This window comes from Eucalyptus grandis, chromosome 9, assembly GCF_016545825.1.
Source record: "Eucalyptus grandis isolate ANBG69807.140 chromosome 9, ASM1654582v1, whole genome shotgun sequence".
In the NCBI taxonomy this organism is placed as follows: domain Eukaryota; kingdom Viridiplantae; phylum Streptophyta; class Magnoliopsida; order Myrtales; family Myrtaceae; genus Eucalyptus; species Eucalyptus grandis.
This window is the reverse complement of record NC_052620.1, coordinates 16,550,477-16,567,844: the sequence shown is the minus strand read 5'-3', so window position 1 is coordinate 16,567,844 and position 17,368 is coordinate 16,550,477. Positions and strand designations below refer to the sequence as shown.

The 17,368-nt window shown below is 38.6% G+C and overlaps 1 protein-coding gene and 1 long non-coding RNA gene across 3 annotated transcripts; one reads left to right on the top strand and one right to left on the bottom strand.

Annotated features, from left to right (window-relative positions):
- The first annotated feature begins 876 nt into the window (after nt 1-876).
- LOC104418420 (squalene epoxidase 3) lies at nt 877-6,095 on the top strand. Of its 2 annotated transcripts, XM_010029766.3 has the most exons (9): nt 877-1,545; nt 2,932-3,043; nt 3,166-3,340; nt 3,437-3,605; nt 3,740-3,958; nt 4,393-4,668; nt 5,126-5,245; nt 5,325-5,404; nt 5,723-6,095. In XM_010029766.3, exons 1-8 carry the CDS (start codon nt 1,021-1,023, stop codon nt 5,397-5,399), a joined length of 1,671 nt encoding a protein of 556 aa, XP_010028068.2. In that variant the 5' UTR covers nt 877-1,020; the 3' UTR covers nt 5,400-5,404; nt 5,723-6,095. The 2 variants fall into 2 exon arrangements, with proteins under 2 accessions (XP_010028068.2, XP_010028067.2); XM_010029765.3 differs by having other exon boundaries at nt 881-1,545; nt 5,126-5,404.
- A 3,350-nt stretch (nt 6,096-9,445) lies between these two features.
- LOC120288319 lies at nt 9,446-10,430 on the bottom strand. Its single transcript, XR_005546653.1, has 2 exons — nt 10,203-10,430; nt 9,446-10,101 (listed from the first exon to the last, which is right to left on the bottom strand). It is a non-coding gene; the product is annotated as an uncharacterized LOC120288319 (long non-coding RNA).
- Nucleotides 10,431-17,368: the final 6,938 nt, after the last annotated feature.

The following is a 17,368-nucleotide window of genomic DNA, read 5'->3' as shown; positions in this document are numbered from 1 at the left end:
TCTGGAGAAATTCTCTGTCTTTGTGGCAAATTATCTACCCTTCAAACCTGTGTATCATAGGGATAAGGACCTCTAGATCTTGAAACATCATTTAACTTTTTAATCTATACATCTCAAGCAACGTTCTTAAATTTTTACACTTTCTAAGATTCTGTTTTGTCCTACCCATTGTCAATAGATTTAGGCATCCTTACTTCTTTACATAGAGATAATTTTAAAAAAGTCATAAATCTATTGTATAGATGCGAATTCAATCTTAAACTTTTTAATTTTGTCAATTTATTCCTTAATCTTTTGACGGTCTACCAATGTAGTAGTTTTGGCCAATTTTGGCTAGTAATCGTTGACGAGGACATTGACCATTATAAGTGACACACATGGAACTAATGTGGATGATTTTTGCATTTTTATGATTTTTTTATAGTTTTTTTAATATATTTTTTTTCTCTTTTTCCTTTCTTTGTCCGTTGATTGCCATGGGTAGATTGGCCATTGTCAAGAGCTAGCGAAGGAAGAAAGAAAAAAAATTATTAAAATTTTAAAATGCAAAAAATTGTTCACATCAATATCAACCGTACTACATGAGATGACTGGTTTTCACGTTAGCAATTGCTAATTAAAATTGGCTAGGAGACTATTTTGGCAAATTGTTAAATTGTTTAAGACTGATTAAATTGAAAGATTTAGAATATGAAATAAGGGAAAATATACTAGTTTGATAAAAAGCAAAGTCAATATGAAGTTAAATGCGAGTGGGTGCCTATTCAAAAATTAAAGAGAAGGGGGGGAGGATTGTTTTGAAATGATTTTCTTTTGTAATATTGATGTTTGTTTGAGAAATGCCTAAGTTGGCAAGACCGTTCAGTTGAACATTGGTGTCTTTACTTCGGCCGGAAGTAAGCCTCGGGTTGATTCCAAACTCGTCGTGTTCGTCCCGTCCCCAAAAGCATTCGAGCCCAAGAAAGGACAAGAGTTCAGTCCCTGCCAATTCCTATTCCTAGTCTCTCCACGTTCCTACAAATGGAACTTCCTCCCTACAATCTCTCCAAACCTTCTCTAGTCTACAGAAACCACTTGATCTCGCTCAGCATTAATTGTCTCCACCCAACGGCCACCCGGCACGACGAGACAAGACATCAAGCGCGCAGGTTGGCATTGCTCCGAGGCAGGGCGAGGCGAGGAGAGCGCGAGATCTCCCTTCCGTCGTCTCTGTCTTTGTCTTCCTCATCTGGGTCTCGTCGGTTGATTCGTTCCAAGAAGGAGAAGGAGAAGGAAATGGAGATGCTGGTGATCGATCACTACATTGTGGGGACTTTCTTGGCTTCTCTGTTGGGCGTCGTTCTACTCTACGTCCTGCGTCGGAGGAATGGTGACGTAAGGGCAAAGTTTCCGAGGGAGGACGGAGATTACTTCGCCACCCGCGACGCATCGCCGTGTGATTCTGGGAATCACGATTGCCCGCCGGAGAATGGCTTCGGCGCTGCCGACGTGATCATCGTCGGCGCCGGAGTTGCCGGCGCTGCTCTTGCACACACCCTCGGCAAGGTATGTGATTTCATTGCTTGACATTAGAGAAGAAAACGATCATATCAACTGTGATAATCTTCTCTGAGAAAGTTCATTCTTTTCTTGTTGGACAGCATTTTGTAGAGCTACGGTTCATCTCTTCGTGTCTTGTGTTTGTCAATTTATTTTTGCATAACACCTCGTAATTTCAACTTATAAGCTAAATGATTACTTGGATATAAACATATTCATCTGTGGCACACATAAGTGAAGCGTCTCATGTCTTTGTAATTTGTGTTTGGCGTCGTGCTGTATTCCTATAATGTAAATGGGTCGTGCGCAATATTGCCAGCCTGTGAATAATCGAATCGACCTCAAAGTGTCTCCTCTCATTACTTTGTTATTCTCAGTCATTTGCTCCATTCCATTTCTTTTTTCCTTTTTCATCGCTGTACTAGTATTATAATTCATAAAAATAATCTGTCGTGGCATATATTGACCCCGGGCTTTTGAACAAATTTCTTGGGTTGAGTCTGTTCAACGAGCTCCCAGCGTTTTGACTTTCTTGTGGAGGGATGGAGTTTAGTTGGTCTTCAGATATGTCAATTTGATAGCATAATAAGCTCCTGGTGTTTTCTTGTTCTTATTTTGGATAATTAACTGGACATAAAGCCAAGAGACTTAGCTTATCTTAGTGTCTGTTTTTGTCTGGTTTTGAATAGAGGATGACAATTGATCTCCAAGATTTCTGGGGGTTAATTTAATCTGACCCTGTGACCCTGTCAATAGAAGTTGTTGAGTGCAAGTTGCTTGTTGATCGATTTGAGAGTCGCCATAAGGGTTGACTTCTTAATTTGACTGCAGCTATATTGGATCAGAAGTAGAGCATTTCGAGAATTATCTAACTATGAAGTTTGGAGATGAATCCTAATCAAATAATCTTTTAGTGGAACTATGGCTGGCAAGCTCAGTTACTTCACCTCACTCTCTGTAATTTCGTGGCAGTGAATTTGTGAAACATTGATTGTGTGTGCTGGGAAAGTAGAATATTTTTCATTCCACCGGTTTCTTGTGATAGCTGTCTCTTTGGCTACTTGCAGTTTTCTTGGTCATTGGAAGCCAATGTCTCTATCTTCTCATACAATATGATATTTTGCCTAAAGAAGAGCTCATTTTTTTCATTTTTTTATGCTTTAACTCATGGTCCCGTTCTCACCTAGGTGCTTATCTTACTAAATTTCACAGAACATTATTTAGTTCACTACAGTGAAACATTACCATAATGAATGGGCATACTCACTCCTTCCTTTCTTTAATGTATGAATGACTGCACCGATTGTAGAAGGGCTCATGGTTATATCAAGCTATTTCATCTTTTTGATTTAATTGATGCCAAATAATGAACTGCAAAATCTATCACTGCAGGTTGGAAGGAGAGTTCATGTCATAGAAAGAGACTTGACTGAACCAGACCGAATCGTTGGCGAACTGCTGCAGCCAGGGGGATACCTGAAACTTATTGAATTGGGTCTTGAGGGTAAGCATACGAAAATTATCAGCCCTTTATCTTATGTATCAAGCTATGACACTTCTCAAATACTTAATTTTTTTCTGGTTTTCTCAGACTTAAATGTTAATGAGAATGCTTGCCCTTTGCAGATTGTGTCAAGGAAATCAATGCCCAGAGAGTGCTTGGCTATGCTATGTTTATTGATGGGAAAAATACTAGACTCTCGTATCCATTGGGAAAATTTCATTCAGATGTAGCTGGCAGGAGTTTCCACAATGGACGTTTCATACAGAGGATGAGGGGAAAAGCTGCTACTCTTCCCAAGTATTATTCGTTCCATCTTTAACGTGATTTTTTTTTCCTTATCTGTTTTTGTAATGCTTGTTGATAATTTTATTTCCTTTGTTGTTTCAAACCTAGTGTGCGATTGGAACAAGGGACTGTTACATCACTGATTGAAGAAAATGGGACTATTAAGGGTGTGCATTACAAAACCAAGGCTGGTCAGGAGCTGGAAGCATTCGCTCCTCTAACAATTGTTTGTGATGGGTGCTTCTCAAACTTGTGCCGCTCACTGTGCAAGCCAAAGGTGATTTCTTATCTTGCAATATGTGTTAACTTGAAGAACTATTCTGCTTGCAATTGGTTGAAGCTAAAATCATCTCTTTAATGTTTCTGTCTTGCTAATGTCGTTTTCTCTCTGTTTTGTCACAATTTGTGCAGGTAGATGTCCCCTCTCATTTTGTTGGACTTGCACTCGAAAACTGTGAGCTTCCCTTTGCAAACTATGGTCATGTCATTCTCACCGATCCTTCACCTATATTGTTTTATCCAATTAGTAGCACAGAGGTTCGATGTTTGGTTGATGTACCTGGTCAAAAGCTACCTTCTATTGCTAATGGGGAAATGGCCAAATATTTGAAGAGCGTGGTGGCTCCACAGGTACTACCATTCTATCTTTTCCTGACTCCTCTTTGACAGAGACAGCATGGCAAGGAAAGGGAGGATGGAAGCTTACATAATATTTAATTAGGTTAAAAAAAATAATGCACATTTCTAAGTATAATAGGGTTGGTTTACAAAATGATGTGGCAAACTATTACTTGAATATGTTCTCCTTGTTCCCACGTCCACTTACCTTTTTCTGCATCATTTTTGCACTACTTATGTAGACCAGAAGGTCCAGAAACAGTTTGAATATGCCTAGCATTTGTTAAATGAACTATATGCCTACAGATTGAAAGTTTTGTGAAAGGACTTGCTTGTGTGGTTTTTTTTTTTTTTTTCTATAAATTTCTTTTTCATTTGGCATCATTAAAAACATCTCCCAGCTGTCCAAATTTTACTTTGATTAACCTATAGAATATTTGTACCAGATCCCTCCTCAACTTCATGATGCCTTCATTGCGGCAATAGAGAAAGGCAACATAAGGACTATGCCAAACAGAAGTATGCCAGCTGATCCCCAACCGACGCCCGGAGCCCTTCTATTGGGCGACGCATTCAACATGCGCCATCCTATAACGGGGGGAGGGATGACTGTGGCCTTGTCGGACATTGTCATACTCAGGGATCTTCTTAAGCCATTGCACAATCTTCATGATGCAACTGCACTGTACCGACATCTTGAATCCTTCTATACCCTGCGCAAGGTGATTTACTTCATATATGGTTTATGCTTGTCTGAGCTCTTGAGTTAGCCTTGTCCTCAAGCTTAGATGTTCTCTTTATCGAACCTTCGGTGGTTGCTATCTTTGCAATATTTTAAATGGAATATTGAATGCATAGATGTTGATGCTTTTAATATACATGATGTTACTATACGTGGTTAGGCAAAATTTAAGGAGAAGGAGCTGCCTTCTGCTGACCGAAGCAGTAATTATGCAGTTAACAAAGTCAACTATGGATTGATGGGTTGGTAGTGAATTTGGCTAGAAATAGTTTCACTCCCTCTTACATGATTTGATTCTATATATGTATATATTTCTCTTATCTGTGCTACAACATTGGGCTTCCAAATTCATTGCCTAGCTGAAGAAAGACAGTTTACATTAGTAAAGTTAAACCACATCATATGGACGTACTGATGATGGGTTCCCTTTCTTGTAGCCCACGGCATCCACTATAAACACTTTGGCCAGCGCTCTGTACAAGGTCTTTTGTGCTTCTCCAGATGAAGCGAGGAAAGAGATGCGCAAAGCATGTTTTGATTATTTGAGCCTTGGAGAGGTCTTCTCAAATGGACCCATTGCTTTGCTGTCTGGCCTAAATCCACGTCCCTTAAGTTTAGTCCTCAATTTCTTTGCAGTGGCTATATATGGTGTTGGCCGACTGCTGTTGCCTGTTCCTTCACCTAAACGTCTCTGGATCGGAGCCAGATTGATTTTGGTGAGTAGCCTTGCCCCCTCATTTCCCAGACTTCAGGGATTTAGATGAAGCTAAAGTAATTCTTGCATGGCACTTTCTGAATTTAATTTTTTATTTTGCATTTTTTGTGGCTTTAAATCAAGGAGGTACTCAATATTCTGCAAGAAATCTCACTGTTTTGCCCTTTTTTCTCTATTTGGAAGCACTTCTTCATGAATCATTCTACGTTTATGCCCCCCAAAACCTCTAATTTTCCAGTAGTTTACAGAGAATGAACATTTGATTTAGGTATCAAGCATTGTTTTCACTGAAACAAAGCCCTTTCAATTTTTTGTGCAGGCGGCATCAGGCATAATCTTCCCTATTGTCAGGGCAGAAGGAGTGAGGCAAATGTTTTTCCCTCGGACTATTCCATCATTCTACAGAGCTCCTTCTTCTGATAACTAAAGCAAGTGGAAATGGAATTTGTCGTGAAGGAAAGATGGAGATTGGCTTTGGGTTTTTGCTGTTTGGAATCTTGGAGTGAGATCTGTTTGTGCTCTCAAGTGTTCGGAGTGAGATTATACAGTTGCCACCATGGTCACTAAGCTTATGTGTTTCCAATTGATAAAAAGTATCAAAAAAGGACTTTGTACAGAAAGTTCGTGCTGCAAATATTGTACATGGTTTCTCCATAATTGATGTCCTCAGCCTGGCTCTCTATTTCTGCAAATTTTGCTTGATTCGAGATATTTTTGCAAACAATTTCTATTCCTTTAATCTCCTTTTCCTTATTTTGTTCTTTTATTTTTCAGAACAACAATTACTATTTGTGGAACTTCAACGGTTGAAACTGAACTGAGATTTACTTAATTTGTTTGAAAGAAGACTATTTTTAGGAAAATATATTCTGACTTTTCGGTATATCTTTCTAGTTGATGTACTTACTTTCCTTTAGAGTAATTTGTACTAGTTTGATAAGCTTAACGCTTCATGTTTGAATTGCCACGGAACCTAATTCAAATAAAAATTGAGGATCCAATCTTTGGTGACAGCACAAATGAAGTTCATCTGTTGGAACTGTCAGGGTTTGGGCTCTCCCCTGGCAATTCGCGCTCTAAAGGCCTTAGTGGCCTCTGAAAAGCCTGATTTACTTTTTTTGGCGGAGACTAAGAATCAGGAGGCGGTCATCCTCAAGATGAAAAGGCTTTTGAAATTTAGTAATTACCATGTATGTGATCCTGTTGGACTGGCTGGTGGACTAGCTATGCTCTGGAATGACAATCTTATAATCCATATAGAGAGAGCTACTCAGCATTTTTTTTTATACAACCTGTACAGAGGTTCGAGAGAGGACTTCTATGCGTCTAACTTGTGTCCACGCTCCAGCAACCTATCAGCTACGCCGACAACTATGGACAGAGCTTTGTCTAATTGCTTCCTCAAATGTTATACCCTGGGTCTATGCGGGTGACTTTAATGAAGTTCTGTTTCCTTGGGAAAAAGTGGGCAGAAGACTAGTTGAACCACATCGAATGTATTCCTTTAGAGAAGTATTACAGGACTGTTACTTAATGGATATGGGCAGTAAAGGATGTTCCTACACCTGGATGAATAATCGTCTTGGTGACGACCTAGTTAAAGAACGGTTGGATAGAGTTTTGTGTACTATGGAGTGGCGTATTAATTACCCTGAGGCTGAGGTATATGCACTTCCACCAGTGGGCTCCGATCATAGCCCTCTTTTATTGACTACTGAGGCCCGACTAAGACGACAACAAAAAAGATTTATCTTTGAAGCTTATTGGTTGCAGGAAAAGGACTGTAGTGAGGTGGTTGAAAGATCCTGGAAGTCCCAATGTGCTAGTACGTCTAACCTACCATGAAGACTACAGCAGGTCGCTCAAGCACTTACCAAGTGGAGTCGATCTAAATTCTCAAAGGCAACTAATCAAATATCGCACCTGTAGCAACAACTTCAAACACATATCAATTCCCCCAACAACTACAACGATGAGCAGCAAATTATTCATTTGAAGATGGACATTCACAGACTATGGCAGCAGGAGGAACAGCATTGGGCTATGCGATCTAGGCTTAACGGCTTAAACGGGAGATAAGAATACCAAATTCTTCCATGCGACAACATTACAACGGCGAGTTCGGAATCGGATAAGAATGTTGAAAGATGCTGATCTCACTTGGATTAGGGAAGAGGATCGTTTAAAAACCATGACAAGGAATTTCTTTTCAGCACTATACACATCAGCTGGCCCTCGGAATTATGGTCCTATTCTTGCAAAATGTCCACCTACTGTTACTCTAGAAATGAACAATATCTTAACGGCCCAGCTTACTCGAGATGAGGTACGGCGCGCCACATTCCAAATGAGGGCTACTAAAGCACCGGGACCTGATGGTATGAATGGTCTATTTTATTAGAAGCATTGGAATCTTTTACACGAAGATATTTTTACGGCTATTCAAGAGTTCTTTGCAACTGGTAATCTATCTGCTTCTCTTAACAAAACTAGCATTACTCTGATTCCAAAAGTGGCTCAACCAGAGAGTCTCGACCAATACCGACCAATAAGTCTTTGCAACTACATCTATAAAATCATCTCAAAAGTGTTAGCTAATCGTCTTAAGCCTTTTTTACCTGATCTAATATCTACTGAGTAATCTGCTTTTGTGAGTGGCCGGCAAATCCAGGATAATTTATTGTTGTCCAAGAAGTGCTTCATCGGCTGAGGATTAGGAAACGCAAACGAAATTTTCAAGCAGTTTTAAAAGTGGACATGCAAAAGGCCTATGGCAGGGTGGAATGGGACTTTCTTAAGGACTATTTGATCAGATTGGGTTTCCATGCCACCTGGGTTCACTGGATAATGCAGTGTGTTACAGCAGTGTCTTTTAGTATCACTTTTAATGGGGAACAACTAGAGTATTTCCATCATTCTCGGGGACTCAGACAGGGAGACCCACTCTCGCCTTACTTGTTCATTTTGGTAGCAAATGTCTTATCTGTTCTTATTCATGACGCACTTCACATAGGACATCTACAAGGCCTACAGCTCAATAGGAGATGCCCAACTCTTTCCCATTTATTTTTTTGCTGATGATGCCATATTTTTCAACTCTTTCCCATTTATTTTTTTGCTGATGATGCCATATTTTTCATGAATGCTACAATCCAGGAATGTCATAACCTAGCCAATATTCTAAATCAATACTGTTTAGCTACTGGGCAGATGATAAATAGAAACAAATCGGGCATTTTCTTTGGTCAGGATTGTCCTTATAGTTTAAGGGTTAACTTGGGCGCTGAATTTAGGGTCCCAGTGTTACAAAAAACAGGTTAATACCTAGGGATTCCTTCTGACTGGGGTAGATCAAGACGAGACAGGTTCGCCTGGATTATGGCGAGAGTGAATGCTAAATTATAAGGGTAGAAAGCAAAATTTCTCTCGAGGGGTGGAAAAGAGGTTCTCATTAAAGCTGTTGTACAGGCGATACCACAATATGTCATGTCCTTTTTTAAACTGCCAATATCGATTTGCAAAGCCATTGCAAAGAAGATTGCTCGCTTTTGGTGGCAGAATGACAGTAGTAGATCTGGTATTCATTGGACACAATGGGATGTTCTAAAGAGATGTAAGAATGAAGGTGGTTTGCGTTTTCGAGATTTTCTTACTTTCAATAAGGCAATGCTCGGTAAACAGGCCTGGCGCTTGATACAGAACCCATCATCACTATGCAGCACATTACTAAAAGGTCTTTACTTTTATCAACGGAAGTTCAGATATGCGGAGAAAGGGGCGCGTCCTTCTTGGGGCTAGCAGAGTATACTATTAGGAAGAGATTCCATTTTAGCTAAAATCCAATGGTCTGTCGGAAATGGGAGAAAAATCAAGATACGTGAAGACAGATGGCTTCCTAAAGAAATCTTAGGTGGTCTTGCCCATCTGACGGAACCTTATCTAGTAGCTGACTTACTGGAGCCGCAACAACAAACCTGGAATGCTAATTTATTACAATAGCACTACGATACTCACACCATCAAAGAAATTACAAGTATTCAGGTTCGACCCAATCATATACAGGACAAGCAAATCTGGACAGACACTATCAATGGCCAATACACAGTGCATAACAACTATCAGGCAATAAAGAAAGCAAACTCAAATCATACAGACATGCCATCGTCGTCTTATCAAGTACCTGTGCAACTATGGAAAAGTATTTGGCGACTAAAGCTAACACCAAAAATCCGGACCTTTCTTTGGTCCCTATGCCATAATGCTTTAGCGACAAAGACCAATCTCGTTCGCGGTCACATCAGCACAGATATGGTCTGCAATATATGCAACAATAATTGTCCAAAATCCCTTGAACACTTATTCCTATGTTGCCTGTGGACAACTACGATATGGTCTCACCCCACAATTGGTCTTCATCTAACTCCTCATGATGTTCCTCGCATAGAACAATGGCTAGCAGACAGAGCTAATCAGAAACAGAGCTTACCTGAGTTCAAAACAATAGCTAAGATCCTTTGGCAGATTTGGAAGGCCAGAAACACTTTCGTTTTCCATAGCCATCGTCCTGATCCACTCCATCTGTTGAATGTCATATCCGCAAAGGTTCAAACAGCTCGGATTTTGCATCGTCGATCTACTGCAACTGGACTGCCATCAACCCTACCTTCCCAAGTCTGGCGACCTCCCGATCCCGGTGTCCTGAAGTGTAATATTGATGGGGCTTTTAAGCTTGAAAGTGACCAAGGCTCAATGGCATGTCTATGCCAAGATCACACTGGAAAGTTGATAGAAGGATTTACCCGCGATTTTGCTGCATCTTCGCCTCTGCAGGCTGAAACTTATGCTTTCTTGCTTACTCTACAGTACTTGATCAAACAAGGAAGAATGGAGGATCCAATTGTGGTTGAATCTGACTGCTTGTTGCTGGTTAATGCCGTGATCGACAACCGATTGACGCTATGGGAGGTACGATCACTGTTTGCTGAAGTTGCTGTTCTCTTGCACCGATTCTCCAGCCTTCTAGTGCGGCATTGCCATCGCGAAGCAAACTTTGCGGCCGACTGGGCCGCAAAGGCCCACAACAATAGAACCCTAGATGCTAATTGGGCCAAAGTGCCCCCTACCTGTTTATTTGATCTTCTTGTTTCCGACGCTAAAGTTGCAGGTTGTACTGGTTCTATTACTTGAATGAAAGCTCCTCTTTTTAGACCCAAAAAAAAAAATCTTTGGTGAAAGCTATTTTGTCGCATTTTGCCACTCTCGGCGAAACAAAATACGAATAACAATCATTGGGGTCAACAGCGGCCCTTATGGACTTTCAAGTTCGTTGGAGGTGCTGCTGATGCAACAGTAGCGTGGCCTTTTTATCATTAGCATGATTGATTGTACATGTTTTTTTTATTTTGGGCATCACAGACAAACGAACTTTTTAATTCGTGTATATGTTCTTTCGCAAGTTGCTCTTAAATCATGAAAGCAAGGGTTGATCTTTCGAAGAATAACTGAAGGTCGTTAGAATTATTTGTTGGAGCAAGTAATAAAGCAATCCCAATTAGATCTTGAACAGTCAACTTCGTACGAAAGCCAATTTGAGACTTATCTCCTCCCTGATATATTGAAGGAATAAAGTATTGAAAATCTTAAAACTTATTATGAAAGTATAATTAAATCCTAAAACTTATTATAAAGGTACAATTAAGGATGCTTTTGTTTCGTGAAAACATTGTTGGGCTTTTGGTTTGCTTTGAGGAAGATGAGTTAACATAAAATGATTTCCTAGTTAATAGAAAAAGTTTTCCTACCAAAATTTAAATTCAGGAAAATAATTTTTCCTTAGAAAGAAGTGGAAATGTTTCCCGAATCTATCAAAGCTTAGATTCGGGATTTGGTTATCAAAACAATTCTTCTTATGAAAATATAAATTTTAAAAATTCATTTTTTTTAATTTTTAATTGTATTCATCTTTCTTTTCTTTTCTTTTTCTTTCCTTTTCCTTTTTACTTCTCCTCGGCCCGTGCCGATCATAGTGACGATCGGTGAGCTCGTGGTGAGGCTCGAGCTTACTTGAGGTTGATGAACCTCAAGCCTTGCCAAATTGAGTGAATTCACAGCCTTCAACAGTAAGGCTTGAGCTCGCTTGAGATTAATGAGTCTCAAGCCTCGCCAAATCGGGTGAGCTCATGGCCTTCGGTGACAAGCCTCGAGCCTCGCCATATTAGGTGAGCTCACGGCCTTTGGCAGCTAGTTGGTGAGGCTTGAGACTTGTTGCCAAAGGTCGACGAGCCTAAAGTCTCGCCAAATCAGATGAGCTCGTAGCCTGAGGTGGTAAGGCTCTAGCTCATGATCATCGACGACCCTCGCCGACCGTGAAATCCTAGCTTAAATTGGGGGAGGCCTGCTTCACCCTCACCATGAAGGCATTGGGCTAGGCCATTGGGGCCTCGTTGATCGCTGGCGAGGCTGCGAGGGCCCTCACCCACTTTGTGTGGTATCGCCCGTGGTCGGTAGGCTGTGATGTCCTGACCCAAGGCCTTCATGATGAGGGCAAGGTAGCTCTCACCTAGATTTGGCTGTGAAGGCTCGCGAGGGCATCACGACCTCACCGACCTTAGGCAAAGTAGTGTTGTTGGCGACTGCCCATAGCTAGCGTGGGGCTTCATGGCCTCACCAGCGATCGGCAAGGCCCTAACGACCTCGCCTAAGGCCTTCGCAATCAAGGGGGAGGCGACCCTTGCCCAATCTAGGCAAGGGTTTCGTAGCAAGTGAGGGACACTAGTGATTTGCACCAGTCCTAAAGATAAAAGCAAAAAAAAAAAAGTAAAAATTTAAAAAAATTATTAAAAATATTAAAAATTGTCCACATCATGTCGACAAAGCCATGTCGGTCAATCGGTGATGCCATGTCAAATGACCGGTGTTCACATTAAATTTTCTAGCTAAGGGAATCGAACCGACACTCAAGTGAGTGATTTTTTAAATTTGTAGTTTAAGTGGCACCTAAGGTGAGCATGTTGCACTGCCCAAATTGGGAACCGCCCGGACCGGATCGAATCAAACATGCCAATTTGGTCTGGTTCTCAAAGAGATCAATCTAACTCCCAATTCCATAAAAATGAAACCGGTGATTGTTGGTTCGGTTCCAAGTTCCGCGGGGGGTGGTACCGGACTAAATCAAACCCGAGACCAACTTTTTATTTATTAAAAATATATATTTAATTTCTAAAAAATAGCAATAAAACTTAAAACTAGTAACAATTCTTGTATTTTTCTTAATTTTTTTAATTTTTTTTTTTTTTGCTAAGTGATCGATTCTATGAAACTGGACTAGATTGGGCCGAATCGATCTGTTCTGTCTAGTTCCCAACCCTAGGACTGTTCGGTCCAATCCTCAATCCAAAAATTGAGAATCGATCCTCTCAATTCGGTTCCTAGTTCCTAGGTGGAATCGGATTGGACTGGGAATCAATCACCTCTAGTAGCACCGACACGACACACGACATGCGACACGATATGAAAGATACGCTAACACATCGTTTCTAAAAAATAAAAAAGTTTCTACACTTTGGGATATGTTGGGACACATTGTATATTAAATGTATATTTTTATATATACATAATGATTATTCAATCAAATTAATTTGATTCAAATTCACAAATAAATAAATAATAATAAAAGCTAGAATGAATTTACACTAAAAACATTTATCCACCATTTATTAATAACATTAATTCAATTTATCAAATTCAACTCCATTCTAATAATTCATAAAATTTTGAGGAAAGGAAAAAGTAATTCACATTCTAAACTCCCATGTCGACATGTTGGAATAACAAAGAAAAAAAAACTTGGGGGGGAGGTGAATTGTGTATTATGGGAAGTGAGAGTAAGAGAAGAGAAGATTATATATATATATTTATTTCCCAATTAATTATTTTCATTTTTTTTTTTTTACATATATACGTTTTGACCCTAATTTATTGAAAAAATTTTGAATTGATCTTGCATGTTGGAAACTTGCATGTTGGAATTCTAACTTAAGTGTTAGAAAGTATCAAAATAGTTGATTAGGTGTCGGATTTTCTTACACATATTGACCGAGTATTGAAAAGTGTCCGAGAGTGTCCAACACTCCAACACAACACAAAGACTCTTGAAAAGTATTGGTGCTTCCTAATTTTTGGTACTTTGGTGAGAAAAAAATTTGACACTTAAGAGTGTGCATAATAAAATTTATACTTCTCTATTTCTCTGTTTCTCTGTTCCACGGAACATGTTTAGAACAGAAATCTATTTGGTAACGCAATTTGATTTTTCTATTTCTGGAACAGATTTCTATTCCAAAAATATATTTGAAGAAAAAATTAGAAACTAAAATTTTTAACTTCTCAATTTCTGTTCCAAAAATTTTGTCATGCACACCCTAAGAGAGTGTCATACAAAAGTTTTGGCACTCATAGTATTCTTCCTCTCATTTATCGTTGATGTGACAAATTACATTATTGTCCTCACAAAGTTGGGGGAAGTTCACATTTAGTTTTTGTTCTTTCTTTGGTGATAATTTTAGTTGTGCTTTCTCTTTGGTAAAATTTTTGGTTCTTCCATTAGATTCCGTTTTAGTTTTGTCAGAAATTACTATTGACACGTGATGTCTACATGTACAAATTTGTAAATAGAAATTTCACTTTAGTCATCCTATTTCTTAGGCTATTCAAATTTCGTCTACGTAGTTCAATTTTTGCAACAATTGTAGTTCTTATACTATTTGTTGATGAGATCATAAGTAAAATTTTTTGCATTTCCAATCCAAAACAAACTGAGATGCGATACAACCTATTATTCGATACATGATGGGGAATATGTTTAAAAAAGTCCTAAGTTTATTGTACGTTTATTTATTGGGTTATAAATCTTCTAATTTGGCAAACATAGTCCTAAACCTTTTTACTATTCTTTCTAAAGTAGTCAATCCAATCAATTTAGGTCGGAAAAAGTTGACAGTCTAATTAGCAACGGAGCATGGCTGATGGCTAATGTGGACAAAACGATGTTGTTTCACCATGTTTTTACTTGTCCTCACGTACTCAAAGGCCCCAACAACCACAACCGGTAGAGGAAGAAGATGAACTGTAAAATAGGGGCAAAAAAAAAGAAAAGAAAAAAATAATGAAAGTGAAAAAAATTGCATGACACTGGGTGTTAATTGAATAGAGGCATAAGTTAGTCAAACAAGACAATCTGACGATGCTTGGATATTACTACTTTGTTGTTGGCAAGCAGGATCAAAAACAACACAAAAAATTGCAGTTACTGGGTTAGCGGAAGGCCCGAAATAAGTGGAGTTTGATGCACTCTCAAGGTGAGAGAAATACGTCGCCAAAGGGATTAGTTGCGTAACTTGGGAGTTGGACAAGAAGTTGAGTCTCGGCAAAAACAGATTCATATTATGGCTTTGAGATCATAATTTGTGATGAATGTTGGAATAAAAAGAACTTATTTTTGAAAGCTCATTTCAGCTTCGTGGAATTGTCTACAAACCATTTTGAGGAGTGAAATTTAAAAATTTCAACGAGTTAGACTACGTTGTAATGGCTCGTGTTAAAGAAAACCCAATCTTGGTCATACAACGAGATGACACAGAGCGATGGAGGGGCTAATAATGGAGGTGATGTAGAGAGTGAGAAAGATGAAGAAAGAAAAAAGAAGAAAGACAAACAAAAAATAAACAGCAATGTTCTTGGACAAAAGTACCCCTAGCTGTGAATAAAATTAGAAGTTCGGGTCCTTAATTGAGAATAAGTTAGCCACTCCATGTCCTTATTTGAGACAGAGTCCACTTTAGGTCATTTTTTGAGAAAATGGCTCAACTTCAGGTTCTTATTTGAGATTTACCCTATTTTGCAGCCTATATGACATAGCAAACAACGTTTATTTTGGACATGCAACCTATCAAATCTAAGCTTAGAATGTCAAGATTATTTCTTTAGTTCATCACATCTTCATGGATCTGAGTTATCAAGGTCAAATCAAGCAACTAAGCATACTGACTCGAAGAGCTCCGAAAATCATTCGACAAATTTGTTGACACTTAATTTTTAGCCGACACGTCAATAAAAGTAAAAAACTCGAGTTTAGGGCTTTTGATCGAAACGGAATTAGTTTCTCGAACCAAAAGTGTCAATTTTCATTTCTCTTTTTTGGCCCATCATTATTAGGTAATTTCCTAATCATTTTTATGAAAATCCAAAAAATCAAATGGCTAACTTTCAGATTGATCGTGAGTTTTGATCAATCAAAAAGTCAACTAAAGGATTGACTTTTGATCAAACTTTTAACCAAAAAACTAAAAAAATGTAAAAACCCTTGAATCATCATATCTAAGCTTCAAAATCATTTTGGCATCGAAAATCTTGTGAAAATCAATTAAAAACCTCATATTTTGAACTTTTTGGATTTTAGATTCAACATCGCCCAAGAATTAAATAACTTTCATGTGGTTTATATGTTGGTTTGGTTCCTTTTACAACATCTGATCTAGAGGCCATCTTGCATTCTCTCATTTGACCAATTTTGTGATTTGACGAGTTGAGATGAAAATCGCCATTTTTAGCTCTAATAAGGGGTTTAAGTCGATTCTTTATGAATTGTGAGCCAACACTCCCATTCAACTTATTTTTTTTTTTTTTTGAAATAAATCCGAATCTGAGGTCAATTTCAGCGAATTCACATAAGAACTCTCCAAATTGATAGATTTAGCTTACTTAGATTTGAGAAATCCGAGCCAACAAGCTTCAATTGATGCAATTCAATTTGACCCATTATAGACTGAGGTTTAATTTGGTGGATTGAGGTTCAATTTCATCATTAGCCTTCAATTCAATTTTGCCATAAAGGTTTTACCATCACGTTGATGTTAATTTGAATGTAATATGCCACCAGGAACATGGGTAATTGAACCAATTGATATCTCATATATTGATTGAACTCAATTTCTACCAATTTGCATTTTGAGATAGGCAATTATGTAAATTTGCTCATTTTGTCCCCTAATTGAGTAAAGATTCTTTTTAATTGAGTCCCTAGAGGACTAAATTGCACAAAAGAAAGGAATAGGACCGAACGGATCAAGACCGGTTCAGACCAACCCAACTGGTTTCAACGGAAAGTGATCAGTTTGGCCACATTCTGACGAAATCTTGACGACATGTGACCACCATGAGGAGGTGGCCCGTCCGATGGCCAACCTACCCATACCCTTATTTCTCGAATTTACAAAATTCATCTCAATTTTGCGAAATTATGAAAATGCCCATCGATTAAGCTTTAATCGTGCAATCAATCACAACCATTCATTCTTGATGCATCACAACCCTTAAAATGAACATGTGCTCATTTCTTAATTTTGTTAAAGGACTAAGAAAGTTTGTTAAACTAGATCTCACAAGGAAGTATAAAAATATTTTTCCCTAAAAAAATAGGGAGGCCTCATTTACATCTGAAAATTCTCTCCTCTTTCTCTCTCTTCCTTCTCTCTCATTTTCCAGCCCAAACTCTCTCTCTCTCTCTCTCTCTCTCTCTCTCTCTCTCTCTCTCTCTCTCTCTCTCTCTCTCTCTCTCTCGTAATTGTAATCCTAATCCAATTGACCAAATTGAAGCCCAATTAATTTAACTCTAGTCTAGAATGGGCCAAGTTGAATTAGGTCAATCGGATCACATTAGCTCAATTTTGAAACCTTCAAATAGGTCGAATTTATCAAATTGAAATGTTCGCATGTGAATTTAGCAAAGCTGATACCAGATTTGGATTGCTACTAAGAAAGTGATCTTATTGAAAATGTAATTGTTCAACCAAGAAGAATTCGATAAGAGCCCCTAAATTGGAAGATTACCTTGTAGTCATGTAATTGCTCAACCATGAAGAATGATCTTTGCTCAAATGTCATGAAAGGAGTTATCCTAAAAAATAAT